Here is a 20,717-nt window from a genome sequence, read left to right as displayed (position 1 = left end):
TCATGCTGCTCTTGTGATTCCTCAAATGGTGAACTCCAGATCTCAAACTGTTCAGAGGAGCAGGAATTTCATTTGCTAAACTTGAGCGATTTTCAAATGTGGCTTCTCTGAGCATTGGGTGATGGTGGTGGGAGGGAGCAAAACATATTTGCCTTCTAATACTGACTTATTAGAGTCTTTTTAAGAGATGACTTGGTGCAGTGTGTGGAAGCACAGTGCCATTGTGTAGTGCCATAGAATATAGCATGTGGTTTTATCTGTAGCTCGACCAAGATTAGCACCTGATCTCTACTGTGTCATTAGGGAAATAGTTAAAAAGGGACTGTGCTGCAACAAAAAGGAATAGAATGCAAACCTTTTGGGCTGGCAACCTGGGCTGTACTTGTTTTATCTCCTGGCTGCTGGTTTCAAGGTAACCTTGACAGAGGCTTGTGAACAAGTTGCATGTCTTCCCACTTGTCCAAGGGTGTTACATATGGAGCAGTTACATTAGATTTTGCTGGCTGCCTTGTTTCTTGTAAACAGGTAATTCATTTTCTCCACATCTGTACCCTTTTTCTTCTCCCTTCAATTGCTGAAAGAGCTGGCTCTTTATATATAGTTCCATTGGCACCAGCAGCAGTCCAGTATTTCATCCAAATAACCAATTCCATCCCCCTCCGTGGACACTGAAGCTGAACCAGATTGTTCACAACCTCTGTATCCTATTTGACCCTGAGCTAAATTTCTGACCATATATGTTCTCCATTACCAAGACTGCCTACTTGCACTTCTGTAATATTGCCTGTCTCTGCCCCTGCCTCAGCTGATCTACTGAAACCTTCATTCATCCTTTAGTTGCCTCCAGACTTGAATATTCCAATTGCTTTCCTGGCAGGCTTCTCCTCTTCAACCCTCCCATAAATTTCAGGTCATCGAAAACTCTGCTAACTTGCTTCCATCGCCCCTATGCTTGCTGACTTACATTGGCTCCCAGTCCACAAATACCTCTTTTAAAAAATAAAAAATAAATCTCATTCTTGTGTTCTAATCCCGACATGGCCTTGCTCCTCCCTGTCATTGTAACCTCCTACAAATCTCTGAGGTCTCAGCACTCCTCCAATTCTGGCCTCTTGCACATCCCCAATTTTCATTGCCCCACCATTGACTGTGTCTTCAGCTGCCTAGACCCTTAACCTCTTCCAAAACCTCTCCACTTCTTTCTCATTTTAAGTCACTCCTTAAAATCTAGCTCTGGTCGCCCTTTGATCACCTGTCTTCTTATCAATATCTGGCTCGGTGTCAAATTTTGATTGACACACCTGTAAAGTCCCTTTGCTATGTTAAAGGTGCTGTATAAATGCCAGTAGTTGTGAGCCCGGGAATGACTGTCTGAAAACAATTTAACTAGGGGTGAGGGAGAGAAAAATCACAATCAGTCTGATCTTGCCTTGCAAAACATCTGCATTTAATCAATCTCCAGTGAAAAAAATAGTTACTGGAAACTGACCTGGACAAGAACCCTGGCTGATATTTTCTGTCTTCCACTGCCACCTTTTGTTCTAAACAAATTTTAGGCATCAGTCAAATTTCAACATTTTAAGCATTAGTCAAATTTCAATCAGGGAGAAGCCTAGGGCTGGATATAGCTGTTGGTAGTGAGTTATTGTATTTGATACTAAAAATGTAATTGAAAATATACTTTTGCTTTGAAGTTTATTTGCATGAAGTGTTATATTGTTTTCAGAGAAGCAATTTTGTTATGTTCACTCACTACTCTTGTTAAGATTGTAACTTGACAAATTGCAGTGTTTTCAATTTTACATGTAGAATGTTAGTTTTTGAGAATACTAGTATTCTGGAATTATCTAGAAATCTAAAATATTACAAATCTATGAACTGTACTTAACCAACATAAATGATCATTTCCCATACCTAAAAACCTGTTGAACTCCATTCAGCTTAATATTTCTTCAGTCAGTCTAAATGAATAAAATAAGACACCCATTAATGTGGTACCTTTCTCATCTGTAGCATGTCCCAAAGCATTACTTTTTAATGGTTAACCACAGTTGTTTTGTGGGCAAACGCAGCAGCCAATTGTCAACAATAAGTTCCCACAAACAATGGACATTACTTAAGTTCTTTTTGTTGGTGGTAGAGGGAATAAATATTAACCAGCACATTATAAGAATTCATGTTCTTATTTGAAAAATGTCATGGAGTCTTTCTTGTTCATCTAACAGGCAGACTATGTAGATTTAACATCTCATCCCAAAGACCACACCTCTAACAATGCAGCTCTCCCTCAGTCCTGCATGAAAATGTTGACCTAAATCATGGGTTCAAGGTCCTGCAGTGGTTCTTGAACACACAACCCTCTGATTCAGAGGTGAGAATGCTATCACAATACCAAATTGTTGTAACAAGAACATTATCATAGTGGTAATGTAATCCAGAGGCCTGGACCAATGTACTGAAGACATGAGTTCAAATCCCACCACAGCAGTTGGGGGGATTTAAATTCAATTAATAAATCTGGAATAAAATGCTAGTCTCATTATTTATTAATAATCATGAAACTACTGGATTGTCCTTCAGGGAGAAAATCTGCCATCCTTACCTGGTCTGGCCTGCATGTAACTCCAGACTCTCAGCAATGTGGTTGACCCTTAACTGCCCTCTGAAATGGCCTAACAAACCACTCAGTTCAAGGGCAATTAGGGGCGTGCAATAAATGTTGGCCTTGCCAGCAATGCTTGCATCCCAAGAATGAATAAGAAAAGAAAATCCTTAAGCTTCCTTTATACGTTTTATTTTCAATTCTGAATGCTGATAGATCCATGTGAAAATCAGTGCTCAAAATTCAGCTTTTTAAAAGAAAACAATTTGGATATTAGTTGAACGCATTCATCCATTCACCTCTTATTGTTTTGTGACAGTATGTTGGGAACAGGTATAACATCACCAACACAAGTTGAATTTAGGTTCTCAAGTTGTTAAACCTGTAATTTATTAAAATATGTTGCTTATACATATATAATTTTGTTAGCTTATTCATTTTAACCTGAACCTGCTTTGCTGAATGTATTAAAAGTTTATAGTCAGGCAGTTGCAACAATTTTTATGCAAGGTTTTGTTATAAGTTTTATGCTCTGTTGCTGTAGATGTAAATTCTATAATTTTTAATTTTCGAGTAATGGAAATGTATTTGCAGTGGAACCTTTATTATCTGCTATAATTGAGGGGACCATGTCTGATGAGTAATGGAAATTGAAAGGTATTTGAGAGTCCCAAAACCCTGATCTTGCATGTGTAATAAATAGTACATATATTTATACAGGGCCTTCTATGGCAACATCCTGAAGCTCTTAAGCAGCAATGACACTAGACACAGGATTGAAAACATACAGTAAGAGTAACCTAACTATAATTGAATCTTCAACCATGAAATTGATTTTAGTCATATAGGACGAGATTGGTGATAGGTTATCTAATGAGGAACTTCCTTTTTTGTCCAGTGAAAATACTGGCAGATAATTGGAGTATGGATAATAGATGTTCCACTGTAGTTTGAAAACTGAAATGGTCTTTCATTATTTAAAAAAATATTAATCCTCCATAAAGAAAATCAGTACAACTTGGATCTAGTTTGTGTGTCATGGTCATAGTTGTGTTTTTTTAATTTCGTTTTGCCCACTCCCTCCCTCCCCTAACAGGCCACTCCATGTCCAAAAGAACCAAACAAAGAAATGATAAACGATGGAGCCTCTTGGACAATCATAAGCACAGATAAGGCTGAATACACATTCTACGAGGGGATGGGGCCCGTACATGCACCAGTGACACCTGTACCTGTTGTAGAAAGTCTTCAGGTAACAGGACTTAGACATTTATAGGTTTTGTTGTTTACATTCAGATTACAGTGGCTAATTCTCTTTATATTAAGGCCAAGAATGTATCAGTGCAAGTTGATTTTTGAAAATGCTATAGTTTTAAGGTATGCACAAAAGAAGAACCAGCTATCCCCTGAAGAAATTGGTAATGAAGTTGTAGTAACAAACTAGGTGCTGTTTGATTTCTTTGGGAAAGTTTCATTTTAGTTCTGTCAGATGTCTGATGAACACAATATATCATCACGTTGCTTAAAAGTTTTTGAACCAAACTATTGGAAAAAGATACAATTTTCATTTGCTCTCACTATCCAAGCGCAGCAACAAGTCTCACTTTCCTAAATTTAGGGAACTTGGGTCAATGCTGGCAATAGGCCAGGCTTAGGAAACTCCAAGTGTGCATATTTGGTTACTGCTGGAGTTTAACTAAAACTTGTAGTTGCAACACAGAACGGTGGTAAACTTCCTGTTGCTTGTCCATCACTGTACTACTTGGTGAATTAGCTTGCAAGGCAAAGTGCAAGAAGCCCAGCTTTCAGTAACAGATACATCTTTCAGGAAAGTTAGTTAATTGTCAGCAACACCATGGAATACTCTGAACTTGTTTAGCTCACATAGCAGATTACAGGTTTGGCAATCTACAGGTTTCAATCTATGACAGACATATCATCCTAAAGCCAAGCTGACCTCAAAAAGATCCTATTTGCAATCACAATTTAAATTTATATAGCACCTTTTAACTTAGAAAACATCCCAAAGTGCAGTGGAGGAGGATGGTGAGAGGTATTGAAGCAGGACTGTGGTCAACGGCTGCAGGGAGGATGAGGAGGGAGTTGTAGCATGGTCACAATCTCGCATCGTGTCATTTTTGACTTTGGTTAGTGCTGTGGCAAGGGAGAAACCTGATTGGAGAAATTCAAGCAGAATTTCAGGAAAAATTAATAAGGATTTAATGGCAACATGTTTGACTTTGGAGAAAAATGGAGGGTTGGAGATGTGCTAGTTTGCAAGGGCAGATGGATTGAGAAGGAGGGTTGTGTTAACATTTGAAAAGGAGAGGGGAGCTGCCTCAAGATAAACCATTTGAAAGTTAACTAACCTGGGCCCAGGAAGGAAGGTTGGGTGATCAGTTTAGTGCGAATGGGGTCAAGGGAACAGCTCTCATGGGCGAAATCAGATTGGAGAGACCATATTGGTGGATGAGAGAGAAACTGTAGAGAGACTCTTTTTTAGAGTTTGAGCAAAGGCAGCACTGAGGCGGGAGGGCTTGGTGGGCAAGAGGAAATGAGGTGGTGTGGCTGGGGGCTAAGACAAGCAGATGGTCTCATACTCGGTGGTAAAGAAATACATGTGTTCTTCACACTTGTTGGAGCTGATCATGTACCAGGTAACCCTACCTCACAACCCCTCCTCGCCCCCCAAATGGCCCTGAAGGATAATGAAACAACTGACGAGTGTAGATTTTAGCCCTTCAGGCATGGACAACGTGGTGAGCGGCATAACCTATTGCAAAGCATACAAACATACGAATTAGGAGCAGGAATTGGCCATTCGGCCCCTCAAGCCTGTACCGACATTTGATAAGATCATGGCTGATCTGATTGTGGCCTCCACTCTAATTTCCTGTCTATCCCCTATACCCTTTGACTCCCTTGTCAATCAAGAATCTACCTAACTCAGCCTTAAAAATATTCAGTGACACTGCCTCCACTACTCTCTGAGGAAGAGAATTCCACAGTTTAACGACCCTCAGAGAAAAAAAATTCTCCTCATCTTCATCTTAAGTAGGAGACCCCCTTATTTTTAAACTGTATCCCCTGGTTCTCGTTTCTATCATAAGGGGAAGCATCCCCTCAGCATTCACCCTTTCGAGTTCCCACAAGATTTTATATGTTTCAATAAGATCAACTCTCATTCTTCTAAACGCCAGTTGATACAGGCACAAGTTGTCCAACCTTTCCTCATAAGATAACCGTGTCATTCCAGGAATTAGTCAAGTGAACCTTCTCTGAACTGCTAATGCAATTATATCCTTTCTTAAGTAAGGAGACCAAAACTGTACACAGTACTCCAGATGTGGACTCTCCCAACACCTTGTACAACTGTAGCAAATCTTCCTTACTTCTATATTCTATTCGCGTTCCTAATTACTTGCTGTCCCTATGGTTCATGTAGCAGGGCACCCAGATCCCTCTGTACCACAGAGTTCTGCAATCTCTCTCCATTTAAATACTATACTGCTTTTCTTTTCTTCCTACCAACGTGGACAAGTTCACATTTCCCACATTTTACTCCATCTGCCAAGTTTTCGTCCACTCGCTTAACCTATCTAAATCCCTTTGCAGACTCCTTATAACCTCCTTACAACTTAATCTCCTAACTATCTTTGTGTCATCAGCAAATCAAGGATTGTAGTGGGAAGTTGTGTGTGGAATCAGAGGAGATAGGGAAAGTGTTAAATGAATATTTTGCGTCAGTATTTACAGTAGAGAAAGAAAATGTTGTTGAGGAGAATACTGAGATTCAGGCTACGAGACTAGATGGGATTGAGGTTCACAAGGAGGAGGTGTTATCAATTTTGGAAAGTGTGAAAATAGATAAGTCCCCTGGGCCAGATGGGATTTATCCTAGGATTCTCTGGGAAGCTAGGGAGGAGATTGCAGAGCCTTTGTCCTTGATCTTTATGTCGTCATTGTCGACAGGAATAGTGCCGGAAGACTGGAGGATAGCAAATGTTGTCCTCTTGTTCAAGAAGGGGAGTAGAGACAGCCCTGGTAATTATAGACCTGTGAGCCTTACTTCGGTTGTGGGTAAAATGTTGGAGAAGGTTATAAGAGACAGGATTTATAATCATCTTGAAAAGAATAAGTTCATTAGCGATAGTCAGCACGGTTTTGTGACGGGTAGGTCGTGCCTCACAAACCTTATTGAGTTTTTCGAGAAGGTGACCAAACAGGTGGATGAGGGTAAAGCAGTGGATGTGGTGTATATGGATTTCAGTAAGGCGTTTGATAAGGTTCCCCACGGTAGGCTATTGCAGAAAATACGGAAGTATGGGGTTGAAGGTGATTTAGAGCTTTGGATCAGAAATTGGCTAGCTGAAAGAAGACAGAGGGTGGTGGTTGATGGCAAATGTTCATCCTGGAGTTTAGTTACTAGTGGTGTACCGCAAGGATCTGTTTTGGGACCATTGCTGTTTGTCATTTTTATAAATGACCTGGAAGAGGGTGTAGAAGGGTGGGTTAGTAAATTTGCAGATGACACTAAGGTCGGTGGAGTTGTGGATAGTGCCGAAGGATGTTGTAGGGTACAGAGGGACATAGATAGGCTGCAGAGCTGGGCTGAGAGATGGCAAATGGAGTTTAATGCGGAAAAGTGTGAGGTGATTCACTTTGGAAGGAGTAACAGGAATGCAGAGTACTGGGCTAATGGGAAGATTCTTGATAGTGTAGATGAACAGAGAGATCTTGGTGTCCAGGTGCATAAATCCCTGAAAGTTGCTACCCAGGTTAATAGGGCTGTTAAGAAGGCATATGGTGTGTTAGCTTTTATTAGTAGGGGGATCGAGTTTCGGAGCCACGAGGTCATGCTGCAGCTGTACAAAACTCTGGTGAGACCGCACCTGGAGTATTGCGTGCAGTTCTGGTCACCGCATTATAGGAAGGATGTGGAAGCTATGGAAAGGGTGCAGAGGAGATTTACTAGGATGATGCCTGGTATGGAGGGAAGGTCTTACGAGGAAAGGCTGAGGGACTTGAGGTTGTTTTCGTTGGAGAGAAGGAGGAGGAGAGGTGACTTAATAGAGACATATAAGATAATCAGAGGGTTAGATAGGGTGGATAGTGAGCGTCCTTTTCCTCGGATGGTGATGGCAAACACGAGGGGACATAGCTTCAAGTTGAGGGGTGATAGATATAGGACAGATGTGAGAGGTAGTTTCTTTACGCAGAGAGTAGTAGGGGCGTGGAACGCCCTGCCTGCAGCAGTAGTAGATTCGCCAACTTTAAGGGCATTTAAGTGGTCATTGGATAGACATATGGATGAAAATGGAATAGTGTAGGTCAGATGGTTTCACAGGTCGGCGCAACATCGAGGGCCGAAGGGCCTGTACTGCGCTGTAATGTTCTAATTCAAACTTAGCAACCATACATTCGGTCCCTTCACCCAAGTCATTTATATAGATTATAAATAGTTGAGGCCCCAGCACTGATCAGTGTGGCACTCCACTAGTTACAGCTTGCCAACCCGAAAATGACCCAATTATTCCTACACTCTGCTTCCTGTTAGCTAACCAATCTTCTATCCTTGCCAGATGTTACCCCCTACACCATATGAACTCTTATTTTTTGTAGTAACCTCTAATGTGGCACCTTATCAAATGCCTTTTGGAATTCCAAGTACACCGCATTGCTTGTTACTTCAAAGAACTCTAATAAGTTAGTCGAGCATGATTTCCCTTTCACTAAACCATGTTGACTGTGCCTGACTCAGTACTTTGCTATAACCTCAATAATAGATTCTAACATTTTGCCTATGACAGAAGTTAGGCTAATGGCCTGTAGTACCTGCATTCTGTCTCCCTCCTTTCTTGAATAGAGGAGTTACATTCGCTATTTTCCAATCTGTTGGAACCTTTCTAGAATCTGGACATTTTTGGGCATCTGCACCTATCAGATTACAGGTTTGGCTACAGATAGTTGACTTTGTTTCAATCTATGACAGATATCATCCTAAAGCCAATCTGACCTCAAAAGGTGTATCTTTTGGCATCTACTATCTCCTCAGCCACTTCTTTTAAGACCCTCGGATGAAGTCCATCAGGTCCTGGGGACTTGTCGGCCTTTAGATTTAATAGTTTTCTCAGTACCCTTTCCTTGGTGATTGTAATTGTTTAAGTTCCTCCCTTCCTTTCACCTGTTGATTTACAAGTATTTCTGGAATGTTACTTGTGTCTTCTACAGTGAAGACAGACGCAAAATATGTGTTCAACACTTCCGCCATTTCATTATTTCTCATTATTAATTTCCCAGACACACTCTCTAACAGACCCACGCTCACTTCTCTTCATTTTTAAATACTTGTAGAAACTCTTGCTATCTGTTTTTATATTTCTAGCTAGCTTTGTCTCATACTCTAATTTCTCTCCTCATTTTTTTGTCTTTTTTTTGCTAGTTTTTAAATTCTGTCTAATCTTCTGACCTACCACTAATCTTCGCAGAAATGTATGCTTTTTCTTTCAATTTGATGCTTTCTTTAGCTTCTTAGTCACAGATGGTGCATCCTTCTCCTAGTGTCTGTCTTTCTCACTGGAATGTATCTTTGCTGAGTGTTATGAAATATCTCCTTAAATGTCTGCCACTTCATCTCTACTGATCTACCCCTTAATGTAATTTCCCAGTTCACTTTAGCTTGTGAATGGTGATGGTGCTGACCATGGCACAGGGGCGTGCTCTATTTACTATTGGAGATGCATGGCTAGTAGCAGCTCCTTTGCTCTGCAATTAAGGTTGATGCCTGGAAAAAATAAGCACAAGTGTGCATATCCTGCCTTCAGCATGGTGGAAGGATGGCTTGCTAACACCTTGATGTTTTAGATATCAAAAACTACGTAAAATGTTGTTCATCTCTAGCAGTGTAATCCGAATCCTCATGTATAAAGCTTTGGTAAAGACATGCCTGCCAAGAAGAGGCAGGTGCCCATCCAGGGTATACACTGACAGGTTAGTGTAGGCCAGGACCCACCCTTTGCTCCCTGCAGCTATTCCCTGAAATGTGTGCTGTGTAAGTTTTTTTTTTATAAAAGCCATGTCATATTAGATTGAGTTTATCTTTTCTGTTTTAACATATCTGCTTTGTCCTATTTGTTCATCTGTTGGTGTTTTAAATCCAAATGTAACACATGGCAAACTTGATGCTGCTGATTTCCTTTTCTTCCTAGAATTTGCCTTATGTGAAATAAGCCAATAGTTTTCCAACAAGTCTTTTCTAATTTCACATTTCTTCTAATTAGACTTGTGAGCATCTTTGGAACATGCATAAGGATTGTAAAGGAGTATGTAATGAGGCACTTCCTTTCTGCAGATTCCTTTTTTCTTTTAAAAAGGTGTGCTGGAATCTTCGCCAGTCTTGAGACTGGACTTCTTTCAAAATACAGACATGGTAATCTAGGACTATGGAATAACTTAGCATAAGGAAATTCCATTCTCTTAAAATCATTTTTGTTGCAAATTCAAAAACAAATCCATCATGGTTTTCCAATTGAGGCTTATTTTATATATCTTAGTTGGAACCAGGAGGAATATTTAAGAAGCATTTGTAGTTATAGTGTGTAGAAGAAAAGATAAAGGGAAGTACATTGCAAGGCTGTAACACAGTGAGGTGTTTTCATGTCAGAATTGTGAACAAAGCATTGTTGATTTTTATGCTAATAAATGTATCAATTTGTTTGATACTTAATCAGGAAAATTGAACTTTGGTTTTAAAAAAATGTTTAGTACTTCTTCCTCTGAAAACTTCTGTAATAGTACAAATATAACAGCTATACTTATCGACCAAACTGTACACATGGATAATTTAATTTGTATTTTTTTTAGGTTCGAGAGACGAATATTTTTCGCCTATTCTCCCCATTAGCACTGGTACCAATCTGTTCAGTTCTGCTACATATTCTTTATCCATTTTTCTGCTATGCTGCCCTTATACCTAGCATACTCCTTTCTCTGTAATGTCGCCTGCTTCTGCCTTTGGCTGTAGGCACAAATGTCTATCAGCACTGCTTGAAGCCTGTCAAATTTTGTGTGTATGCTTCATAAAGGAGACCTTATTTACATATTAATAATCCTGGAGGAAAGCACTTTTAAATGTTTTGTTTTGCACAAAAATAAAAATATTTTAAGAATTGTTTTTAAAGAGGATGTGTTCAGTGCAAGATTTCCAATTTGCTGGAGGTAGAATTTTCTAGGGGTATGTTCTGTTAAAATGTTGATTTGTGCCAAACCAAATAACAGCTGTGCCTAGAAATTATGCAGACAAGGAATTCAATTGTGTTAGTTATATCCTTTTAAACTTCAAGTTTTGAATTTTTGCTCCATAATTCATGGAGTAGTTTGGTGGGAAACACAAAATTTCTCTGTCCTCTGAATTATTATGTGATGGAGAAATTTGCTGCAACTGTATTTGTAAAGTTGAGACCATCAAAAGAATTTTTTTGTTTATAAAGGAATGCACTCTGTAATAGTTAATTCTAATTTAAAGGACTGTAGTTCAGCAGTAAAATAACTGTACTATGTCTGTAATTAGAGGATGTACCTTTTAAATAAGCCTTGTGTATACCAGTTGGTGCAGCTGCACTCAAAGATTGCTTCGGCATCCAACAGGTAGGTTTAAGCCAATATGTTTAATTGTTGTCTGGGATGCAATATCTATGCAGCTGTATGTGGATGTATTTACAAGAGTTGGCTGGCTATATACAACTGAGCTTTTCTCTTTTTTAGCTGAATGGCGGAGGGGATGTTGCAATGCTTGAGCTCACGGGGCAGAATTTTACACCCAATCTGCGAGTTTGGTTTGGTGATGTGGAAGCTGAGACCATGTACAGGTAAAGAAGTTTCATTGTAAATGGAAAACTTATTTAGAATTCCATTTTATGTTAGCTTAATTTGGTTGAATTACATTAAGAAAAGTGCTAGTTTTACTGTTTTTTTTCTTGTGTCTCCACAAATGACAGCAGCTAATCCAGACATAGAGAATGACTGTTAGCAGATTGTCTCGCTGGTTATATCTGACCCGTTGTCCGTATGCACTCACACTAGCTTTCTAGCTAGTTTTCCATTTGTATTTGGCTTATTGACACCTACTTGTCCAGTGCTGATACCCACTCCTTATTCATTTTTCTGCTGTGCTGCCCTTATACCTAGCCTGTTTCAATCTCTGTACTGCCTGCCTCTGTCTTTGGTTGTAGGCACAATTTGTCTGTCTGTACTGGTTCAGGTCTGCTGAGGTTTGTGCATGTGTTTCATAGAGTAGTCCTTATTTATGTATTCTTAGTAGTCCTGGAGAAAGTAGTGGTCATTAGAAAGCTTTCAGAAACACAAAGAACAAAGAAAATTACAGCACAGGAACAGGCCCTTCGGCCCTCCAAGCCTGCGCCGATCCAGATCCTCTGTCTAAACATGTCGCCTATTTTCTAAGGGTCTGTGTCTAAAATCTGATTTATTTTCCTCTCTGGTCCAGAAGGCTGTATTCAATTCTGTTTTTGTTTTTCACCACTCACTAAAATTTGCTAACCAAGCATGGAGCAGGGTTTAAACCTGGGACTATCCTCATCTGTATGACTTAGTGGCACTTGGTGCTTCTATCAAGTGAACCATCAGGGAGCCAAACTGACACTGCAATTTGTGTTAGCCATCCTTGGAAAAACTGTTAAAACTTATGTTTGGGAAATTGTGGTGAAGAGCTTTGTATCAGTATCATTGAATGGGAGTAAGTGCATAGCTCCTTCAGAGCATATTGGGCCAAATGGTCTGCCCCTGCAGTAATATCCTATAATCTTGATCAAATCTGCGACAGAATACAGGTTCTTAATGTTCCAAAGCACTTTACAACTAATGGATCAATTTGGGTACAGCGTGGCAAACACAATGGACAATTGCATACAAGCTCCAATACACAGAAAGTGACTGATTCAGTCAGTACTGGACTGACGTGTCACTGGACTGTGCATTTAAATTCATAGTGGCACATAAGTTCACAACTTTTGTATCTGAGGCTAGAAAATTATGCCACCACTGTACAAAAACTAAAACTGAAAGTAAGAATAGTTTGCAGGCCAGCATATTGTCAGGATGTGATTTAAGTCATGGTTACCAAGGTGCTGCTTCAGCTTTACCTGTTGGACATTTCACCTTGACTCTAGTTGCTACTTAGTCATTTGTCTATTTTGCCATGGTTTTCATCTAGCATTTCCTTATATAAAGTCATCAATTCTTATTAAATTGTTCTCGTCTCAATGTTCTTACAAATAATTTGCAGCACAGAAACAGACCATTTGGCCCAATTGATCTGTGCAGGTGTTGATGTTCTACACAAACTTTCTCCCACTCTATTTAATCCTCTCCCTGCACACCCCCCACAACCCTGCCACCCCCATCAAAATGTCCTTCTATTTCTTTCTTACTCATGTACTTATCAAGGTTTCCCCTATCAATGCTATTCGCCTTAACCATTTCGTGTGGTAGTGTGTTCCACATTCGCCTTGCTCTGAGCGAAGGTTAATACTATAAGTTGCCCTGTAAGAGGGCACTTTTGTCTTTGCTTAAAATGATCACGGATCTATGTATTTTATCATTTTATTAGTCACATCAGGCAAACATAAAAGGTTCAGTATTGTCTGTGAATCACGGAAGAGTTTCTTTCAGACCAGGTTCGATCTTCGAACTGCTAAATTAGCTCATTTTGCCCGGGCAAGAGTAGTGGCATTACAATTGACCCGAGCACCCTTGTGCTAGGCAGGGGAGAATTGGCAAGATTCCCATTCCCAACCACTCAGCAACCCACTGCCAGAAATGAGAAGCTTGTTTTTCTCAGTGTGTAATTGTTTTCTTCATGTGCATTTTTAATATCGTTAGATGCCTTCCAGGCTGCGCAAGCTGGACTACAGCTGAGAGAGCGTACAAATCCAGACGTTGCATCAGTGCCACTCTGTGGTAAACAAGTGGTGCTCCCTTTCCACGCTGTACAGTGACAGTATTTTACTCATACAGTAAAATCTTTAAAATGCTAATATTTGGTAGCAAATTTTACTTCAAGATGAAAACTGAACATTGGTGGAATAAAATTGAAATGCCAATCTGTGCTATATATATACTCACGTATTGAAATATTCTCAACTTAGTGGTGCGAGGCAGCTGCATTATTTTTAATGTAATTATAGAACATAACATAAACAAGAGAAATAGGAGCAGGAGTAGACCATATGGCCCCTTGAGCCTGCTCCACCTTTCAATATAATCATAGCTGATCATCTGTCTCAACTGCATTTTCCCGCCCACTCCCCATATCCCTGGACTCCCTGAATAAGAACATAAGTATAAATTATACATTACAGCATAGTGAATTTAAATGTTGGTATGTTTTATTGTTAATAAGTGACCTGTAGCCAGAATGGCTAAGCTATTTTCTACTTCGCAATGAGATCTGGTAATGTTGCACATGAGCATTGAAGGTAAATATTTCAATTGTGTACTCTATGAATACACTCAAATTGTGGCTACATGTGAAGATTCTAATATTTGCATAGAAGCAATTTGATGATTTGCACATTTCAGAAGCTGGAACACAAGTGAGGGTAGCTACTTGTCTTTGTGTGGTACTTTCAGGTCTTTCCTACAATGAGGCTGATTTCAAAGCTGATGCCTTATTTTTAGCCCCTCAGTGTATAACTTTGCTAATCGATATACATAGTGTCTCTTTGAACAACCACAGAGTATAAATAAAATGAAAATATTTTATCTTGCCATTTGCTAATCTCTAACTTTTTTTTAAAAAAGGTGTGCAGAGAGCATGCTCTGTGTTGTTCCAGATATTTCTGCATTCCGAGAGGGTTGGCGATGGGTGCGTCAGCCTGTCCAGGTCCCTGTTACTCTGGTTCGAAATGATGGGATTATCTACTCAACCAGCCTTACTTTCACATACACGCCAGAGCCTGGACCAAGACCACACTGCAGCGCTGCTGGAGCCATCCTTAGAGCTAATTCCAACTTGATGGCGTCAAATGACTCAAACACAAACAGTGAGGGAAGTTACACAACTGTCAGCACAAACTCGACTATTGTCACATCAGCAGCAACAGTAGTCTCCTAACTACTAAAGTGGCTTAAAGACAGTTACCAACTTTTGGGAAGGGAGAAGGCGCAAAACTGTTGAAGTGCTGCAAAGAAAACCAAGTATCAACAGATTTTGTGGAATTCTGGAAATCACCTACTTGTTCAGATGGTGGACATGTCATTCAAGCATAGATAATCTGCAGGAGGTGTTACCACAGTAAGAAAATACACCCGAATATGTATAAAACTTTATAAAGAACTAAAATGCAAATCTATTTTTCAGCTGTTTAAAGTGTGGGAAAGAATTTGAGTGGGATGGTGGTAAAGCAGACTAGAGAATGCATACAAAAATAACATAGTTTCTACGGACCAAGAAACTTGTATAAGCTTTAGTGAAGGTACAGTTTGACCATACCTTTTTGTATTATACATATAGTACACTTTTGTTACCAAATAGTTTATATATTTTCTTCCTCTGAGCAATGGCTCTGAAGTATCCAGGTTCCAGGCCTGACTTTGCTGTATATTCTCATCACCTACAATACCAGTAAAGACCTATATTTTGGTCACTGGCTGGAACTGTCCTAATTTTTTTTTTAACTTGTCATGTGACTTTGTTATCAATTGAAGGTGGTATTTGAGAAGAGAACCTCATTTTTATGATCTGTCAATCTGCATACTGTACTTAAAGGATGTCTCAATATGTCACCCTAATGATATGGGACAAAAATCACAGTTAAATCATTATCATGATTTTCGCATGATAGTTTAAGAAACAAAGAAGCACTAAATTCAGGCTGTCTAAATGTGATCTGTTACACAAAGGCAATCTAAAACACAGATACAAGTTGGTTGCTTTATTCTATAAAAGCTTACTCAAATGACCAAAATATAGATGGAAAAGGAAAAGCTGAGTTCTGATTCTTAGATTAGAACTTTGATTCTAGTGATACTTTTGAAAAATTAGTGACTTGCAAGCTTGCTGTTAAGATTGTAAGTTACTTCTTTAAATCTGCCACCTTAAAGGGGTATGTATTCAACTGTGCAGAGCAATAACTTATAGGGGTAGCTATCTGTATGCTTACTGATGTCTCAGTTGCCTTGCTGCTGTGTGTTTTTAAAAAATGATTAGAAGGTTAGTAATTTTTTGTCACACTCCACCTCGTGATATTCTGAAATTCTGTCTAGTAACACACACGAAAACACAATTCTGACAGAATTTCATGATGCCACATCAGGAGAGTTCTACATTCAATGTCAGGCTTTCTTTAAATAGTTTTAATGCACAGTAACAATTGTGGGTAAATGCAATACCAGTTAGTGTACAAACATTTTTTATAAAATTTAGCATTATGTGACAAATCAGTTGACTACGCTTTAATTCACATATTGCTGCTTTTTATACTGTTCAACTAGTCCTTCCTCATACTTTTTTTTTTAAGAATACCAAAAGGGTTTTTTTTTTCCTTTTTGAATTCTCAGGATTACCACTGCGACCAGATTATGGCTGCTATCACATTTACTATGATATGTAAATCCAAAATTGTAATATTCTTTCATATCATCTCTTATTGTAATATTGGGACATCTTCAGAAACAAGAATATCAAAAGCTTTAAGTGACTTCTGCCCTGACTGCAATACATACAACAGTACAGATATGTTAAACATAGCTTTATTTTTTCAATCATTTTAATAAAACTGTATTTAGTAATATCTAATAGATTTGCTTTGCCACTTGTGAGTAAAAACTGAAGGTTAGTGGATACAATGACATCTGATAAATGAGGTTCTGCTATTAACTGAATTGGGAGTGTGGCCATAAAGTATTGAGTCAGTTTTGTATTTTATTCCCCCCAACAAGGCACTGCTTTTGTATGTTGAAACAAATGCCCAGCTTTTTATATTTACAGTACTGCATGTTCTATTTGAACTTTTTGGCTATTTGCTACAGTGGTTTATTTTTATTTTTTTATTGCACGTGTTAAGTGATAAATGGTGTTCGTTTCCTTTTAAAGTAAAGCATAATTTGTTTTTTTAGAAACTGTACCTAACAGATTAGCGCCACATCTGTTACATTCAAGCTGCAAGAGTCTGTTCGTCAGCTTGTCAAGAATTGTAGTAATGTGGATTTTGGTCCAGTATTCCTATGGTACAGGATAGCTGTCTTCCACACAAGGTCCTAAGATTGTCAGTTTGAGAAATTAGTGTCCATAGGTGCACTAACAGACATAAATAAACTAGAGGCATTCAACGTAAAATATCTTTATAACCAGTATAATGAAAGCCTCTTAATGGGAATACTAAAATAGTAAACACTGATCCTTAGAACAGAAGATGGGAAGAGTACTGTGTGTTACGCACTCCTCTCTGTTCCTCCATTTTGTGTGTGTGTGTGTGTGTGTGTGTGTGTGTGTATATATACACGTATTGAGGGGGAGAATTTGTCATTTTACCTTGTAAGAGTAGCTAACTTTAATATGGCTACCTCCTTGATTCTTCAGACCTAAAGATGGCTGAGCTCATTCCATGAGCAGATCCAGTGGCAACTTACAGTGACTTAGTAAAGAAGAACTTGTATTTATATCGCGTGTTTTTTGTCTTCAGGACTTTCCAAAGTGCTTCGCAGCCAATGAATTACTTTTGAAGTATAGTTGCTGTTATATATGCAAAAGAGATAGCTGATTTCTACACAGCAAGATCCCACAAACTGCAAATTAGATCTGTTTTTGATGCTTTTGTTGGTCCAGAAATCAGGAGAACTCCCTGTTCCTCTTCAAATAGTACCATGGAATTTTCCTTTTTTACAGAACATTCGAACAAGCAGATAGCCTTACCTTCAGCAATGCAACACTCCCCTCAGTATTGCTCTTAGGTTATGTGTATTCATATCTGTAGTGAAGCTGGAGCCCAGACCTTCTGATACGGACAAGAATGCTTTCGAATGCGTCACACTGACAATCATTTCTGTAGTGGACATAAGCCTCAGACGGGTGTAATTACATTAAAACTGAAAGCAATTATTACCACTTTACATTGAAAATATTTCCACCTGCACTTGCCTTCTGCTTTAATTAAATGTTACAGAAATAAGGGAAGTACTTTCAAAGCGATGAAGTATTTTTAACATTAGTGGATTTGATTTTTAGTGCTGGTCTCCTTGAGCTGATAACCTGACATTACTTGAGCTCAGTCAGTGAGCAGTTTCAAAGTCAGTTGGCATTCAAGACCAGAAAGCTGCTGATTGCCAGCAGAGCCATAGCTGTCAGCTAAGTGGTTGTAGCTGGTTTCAGACCTAAAATGTTAGATTCGAAGCAGGCTTGCTATTGGCATCAAAAGTAATTTCTCCTGCATGATAGAAGATTTAAAAGAAAATCAATTCCAGCTACATAATCTTCATGTATACTTTTGGCACTTGATGTACAAATTATGACTGGCAGCAGCAACTGGTTGTGTGAAAAAGGGAATAAAATTTGTGAAGCTATTTGACACTTTGATCTGTTTCAGTGGTCAAACCACTCCAGCTAGAATGAAAGCCATATTGTGTGTTCTGTTCAGGGGTGGGAAAAGGCCAATTAGCCCATTAAGTTTGTCACTTTTGTTTTTTTAATTCATACAGTCTAACACTAGCCTGTATTTTGAACTCAATGTCTGATTTTTCTACCTTTTTTCTTAGATCATTCCAATAATTCATCACTTATTGATTTCCCCCCTCCCCCCATCACCAGAGTCTATTTTGAATTTACATTGTACTAAACTTGTTGCCCAGGTCTGTAATCTGACACAGTAATATACTGGGTTCACGTTCTTTATTTTTACCATTTAACATTTTATGTACCTCAATGCACTTCTCGAATCTTTTCTCATAACTCATCCAATTTACATCTTGCAGTAGTTCTTGTTGCTGTTCTCTGCATCCTTGTCAATGCATCTGTATCCATTTTAAAATGTACCCAGAATTGTTCACAATATTGCAGGGAATTGTTCCCATGCATTATAAAACCTTGGTGTAATCTTTGTAGACTTGTATTCCATTGTCCACGCTATGTATCTTGATCTTTGCTTTTTAAATTGCTACTCCATATTTTCTCAATGTTGAAAGTGCTGAGCCTCGTGTCACTCCCAGGTGTGTCTCAAGTATTCCTGTGCTAATTCTGTTCTTTGTGTATCTATGCCACTCTTCACATGTCTTTTTTTTCCTGAGATACAATACATGGCATTTATTAGTTTTAAATTTCATTTGGCAGTTATGTACTGGACTGCACCAATACTCAAGGCTCACACATGAAAAATGGCCACTTGGGTGAGGTACTAGAGGGTGTTCAATGCCTGTGGAACTGTACACCAGCTTAAGTTACTGCTTTCAGAAGAGAGTGACTCAAAATTGGTGCTGAAAAATGGCTGAAGAAAGTACCCTTATATCTGACTAAAATTATTGTGCTTTTCGAGGCATAAGTTAGGATTTTATTATTCTGGTATGGATATATTTCTACTACTGTTTTGATACTGCAAGTGACTAGGTTTTTATTGGCTTGATAATTTTGGAAATAAAATTGCTTGGGTTTTTACTATTTCTACTGGAATTTTGATTCCAAAATGTTACAAGTTTGCATTATTTTCAACTTAAACTGCATTTGTCCCATGTACAGGAATAGAAACATTGGTGAACTGCACTAATATCCTTGAGGTGTCCATACAAGAGAGTTTTTGATATGTGTTTGGACAGGAAAAGTACAGCACAATGTGCTGTACATCTGTAACCTGTTTTACTAATGGGAGCTACTGTCTAGCTAATCCTGAGATCAGTCCAGCTAGAGATATCTGGTTGTCAAATAGTTTACAATGTAAAATGTTTAACTTTTAGTCGTGTGTTCTGTTTACAATTTTTTTTTAACCGTCAACTGGTCCAATATGTCAGATGCACTCTGCTTCTAACTACATTTGTTAGTTGGAATTCCAGAAACTTACCTCAGCTGAGTAGTCCCTTTTCACTTTGACAGTGTGATCTACCTTTGGGATTGGAAATGAGGAGGTTGTTGCAAAGCGTTGTGCATCCTAGCTGTTCGGAGTAGGACAGTAGTGGTGCGAAGTTTGTCATCCAGGCTATCACCAGTCTGCTAATGCCCTCTTCAAGGTTAGCTTTTTAAAATTCATTCTTGAGATTTGAGCACTGCTGGCAATGCCATCGTTTGATTTGTTGCCCTGAGAAAGTGGTAGTTTGATGCATCTGACTAGCTTGCTAGGCCACTTCAGAGGGTAGTTAAGTTAACCATGTTGGTGTCATACTGGAGTCGCACATAGGCCAGATCAGATAAGGATGGCAGGTTTCCTTCCCTAAAGGACATTAGCAAACCTGTTAGGTTTTTTTGACTATCTTCATGTTTGCTAATGGCTTTTTATTTCCAGATTTTTTTTATAAAATGAATTTGAAACTGTCATGGTGTGATTTGAACTCGGGTCTGGATTATTAGTCCAGTAACGTAACTGACACTACCAAACCCTAGTGTACCTGTCAGAGCTCTATTGATATACAACAGTCCTACAACAAGTGCCAATATGTATCCTATATTTATGAAAGGTACTCGCAATGATTAGTGTAAAAGGAACCTACATAAGACATTGGTTTCATTCATTGCGTGTTAGTATCAGCTCCATTTGGGTATGTCAAACTTACTTTCTTTCCCAAAGGTAAATGTTGCGCGCTGGTAGAGTTTTGTAAAGTGGTCATTGGAATTTTTGCAAGTGTATATAGGCATTCATTTTTTATACATTACCGCCAAAAAGTCTAATGGTTGTCCAGAACCCCTTTCATATTCACATACACTTTGTTAAGTGAAGGTGCTCTATAGCCTGTCTTTTAACGCAATTTATCTAATTCCTCTCCCCACCACAAAAGAAAAAGTCTTGGCTGAAAAAATAAATTAATTATATCTGCATTTGTGGTTACTAACCAGCATTCCTTACTGTATCACATTAAATTGCCACCATCTTGTGCTACTAGATTGTGTTTTTGTGAGCATTGC

At 38.8% G+C, this 20,717-nt stretch overlaps 1 protein-coding gene across 3 annotated transcripts in view; it reads left to right on the top strand.

Annotated features, from left to right (window-relative positions):
* The window catches only part of rbpjb (recombination signal binding protein for immunoglobulin kappa J region b), a 125,246-nt gene extending 105,984 nt beyond the window's left edge, over window positions 1-19,262 (top strand). For all 3 annotated transcript variants that reach the window (XM_068037146.1, XM_068037155.1, XM_068037137.1), the window contains exons 9-11: window positions 3,699-3,854; window positions 11,366-11,469; window positions 14,420-19,262. In XM_068037146.1, the coding sequence (XP_067893247.1) occupies window positions 3,699-3,854; window positions 11,366-11,469; window positions 14,420-14,732 (573 nt within the window). In that variant the 3' untranslated portion in view covers window positions 14,733-19,262. The remainder of the gene's footprint in view (window positions 1-3,698; window positions 3,855-11,365; window positions 11,470-14,419) is intronic.
* The last annotated feature ends 1,455 nt before the right edge of the window (window positions 19,263-20,717 follow it).

Source organism: Heterodontus francisci, chromosome 1 (genome assembly GCF_036365525.1).
Source record: "Heterodontus francisci isolate sHetFra1 chromosome 1, sHetFra1.hap1, whole genome shotgun sequence".
NCBI classification, from domain to species: domain Eukaryota; kingdom Metazoa; phylum Chordata; class Chondrichthyes; order Heterodontiformes; family Heterodontidae; genus Heterodontus; species Heterodontus francisci.
Note: the sequence above shows the minus strand (reverse complement) of the source record. Positions and strands in the feature narration are given on the sequence as shown.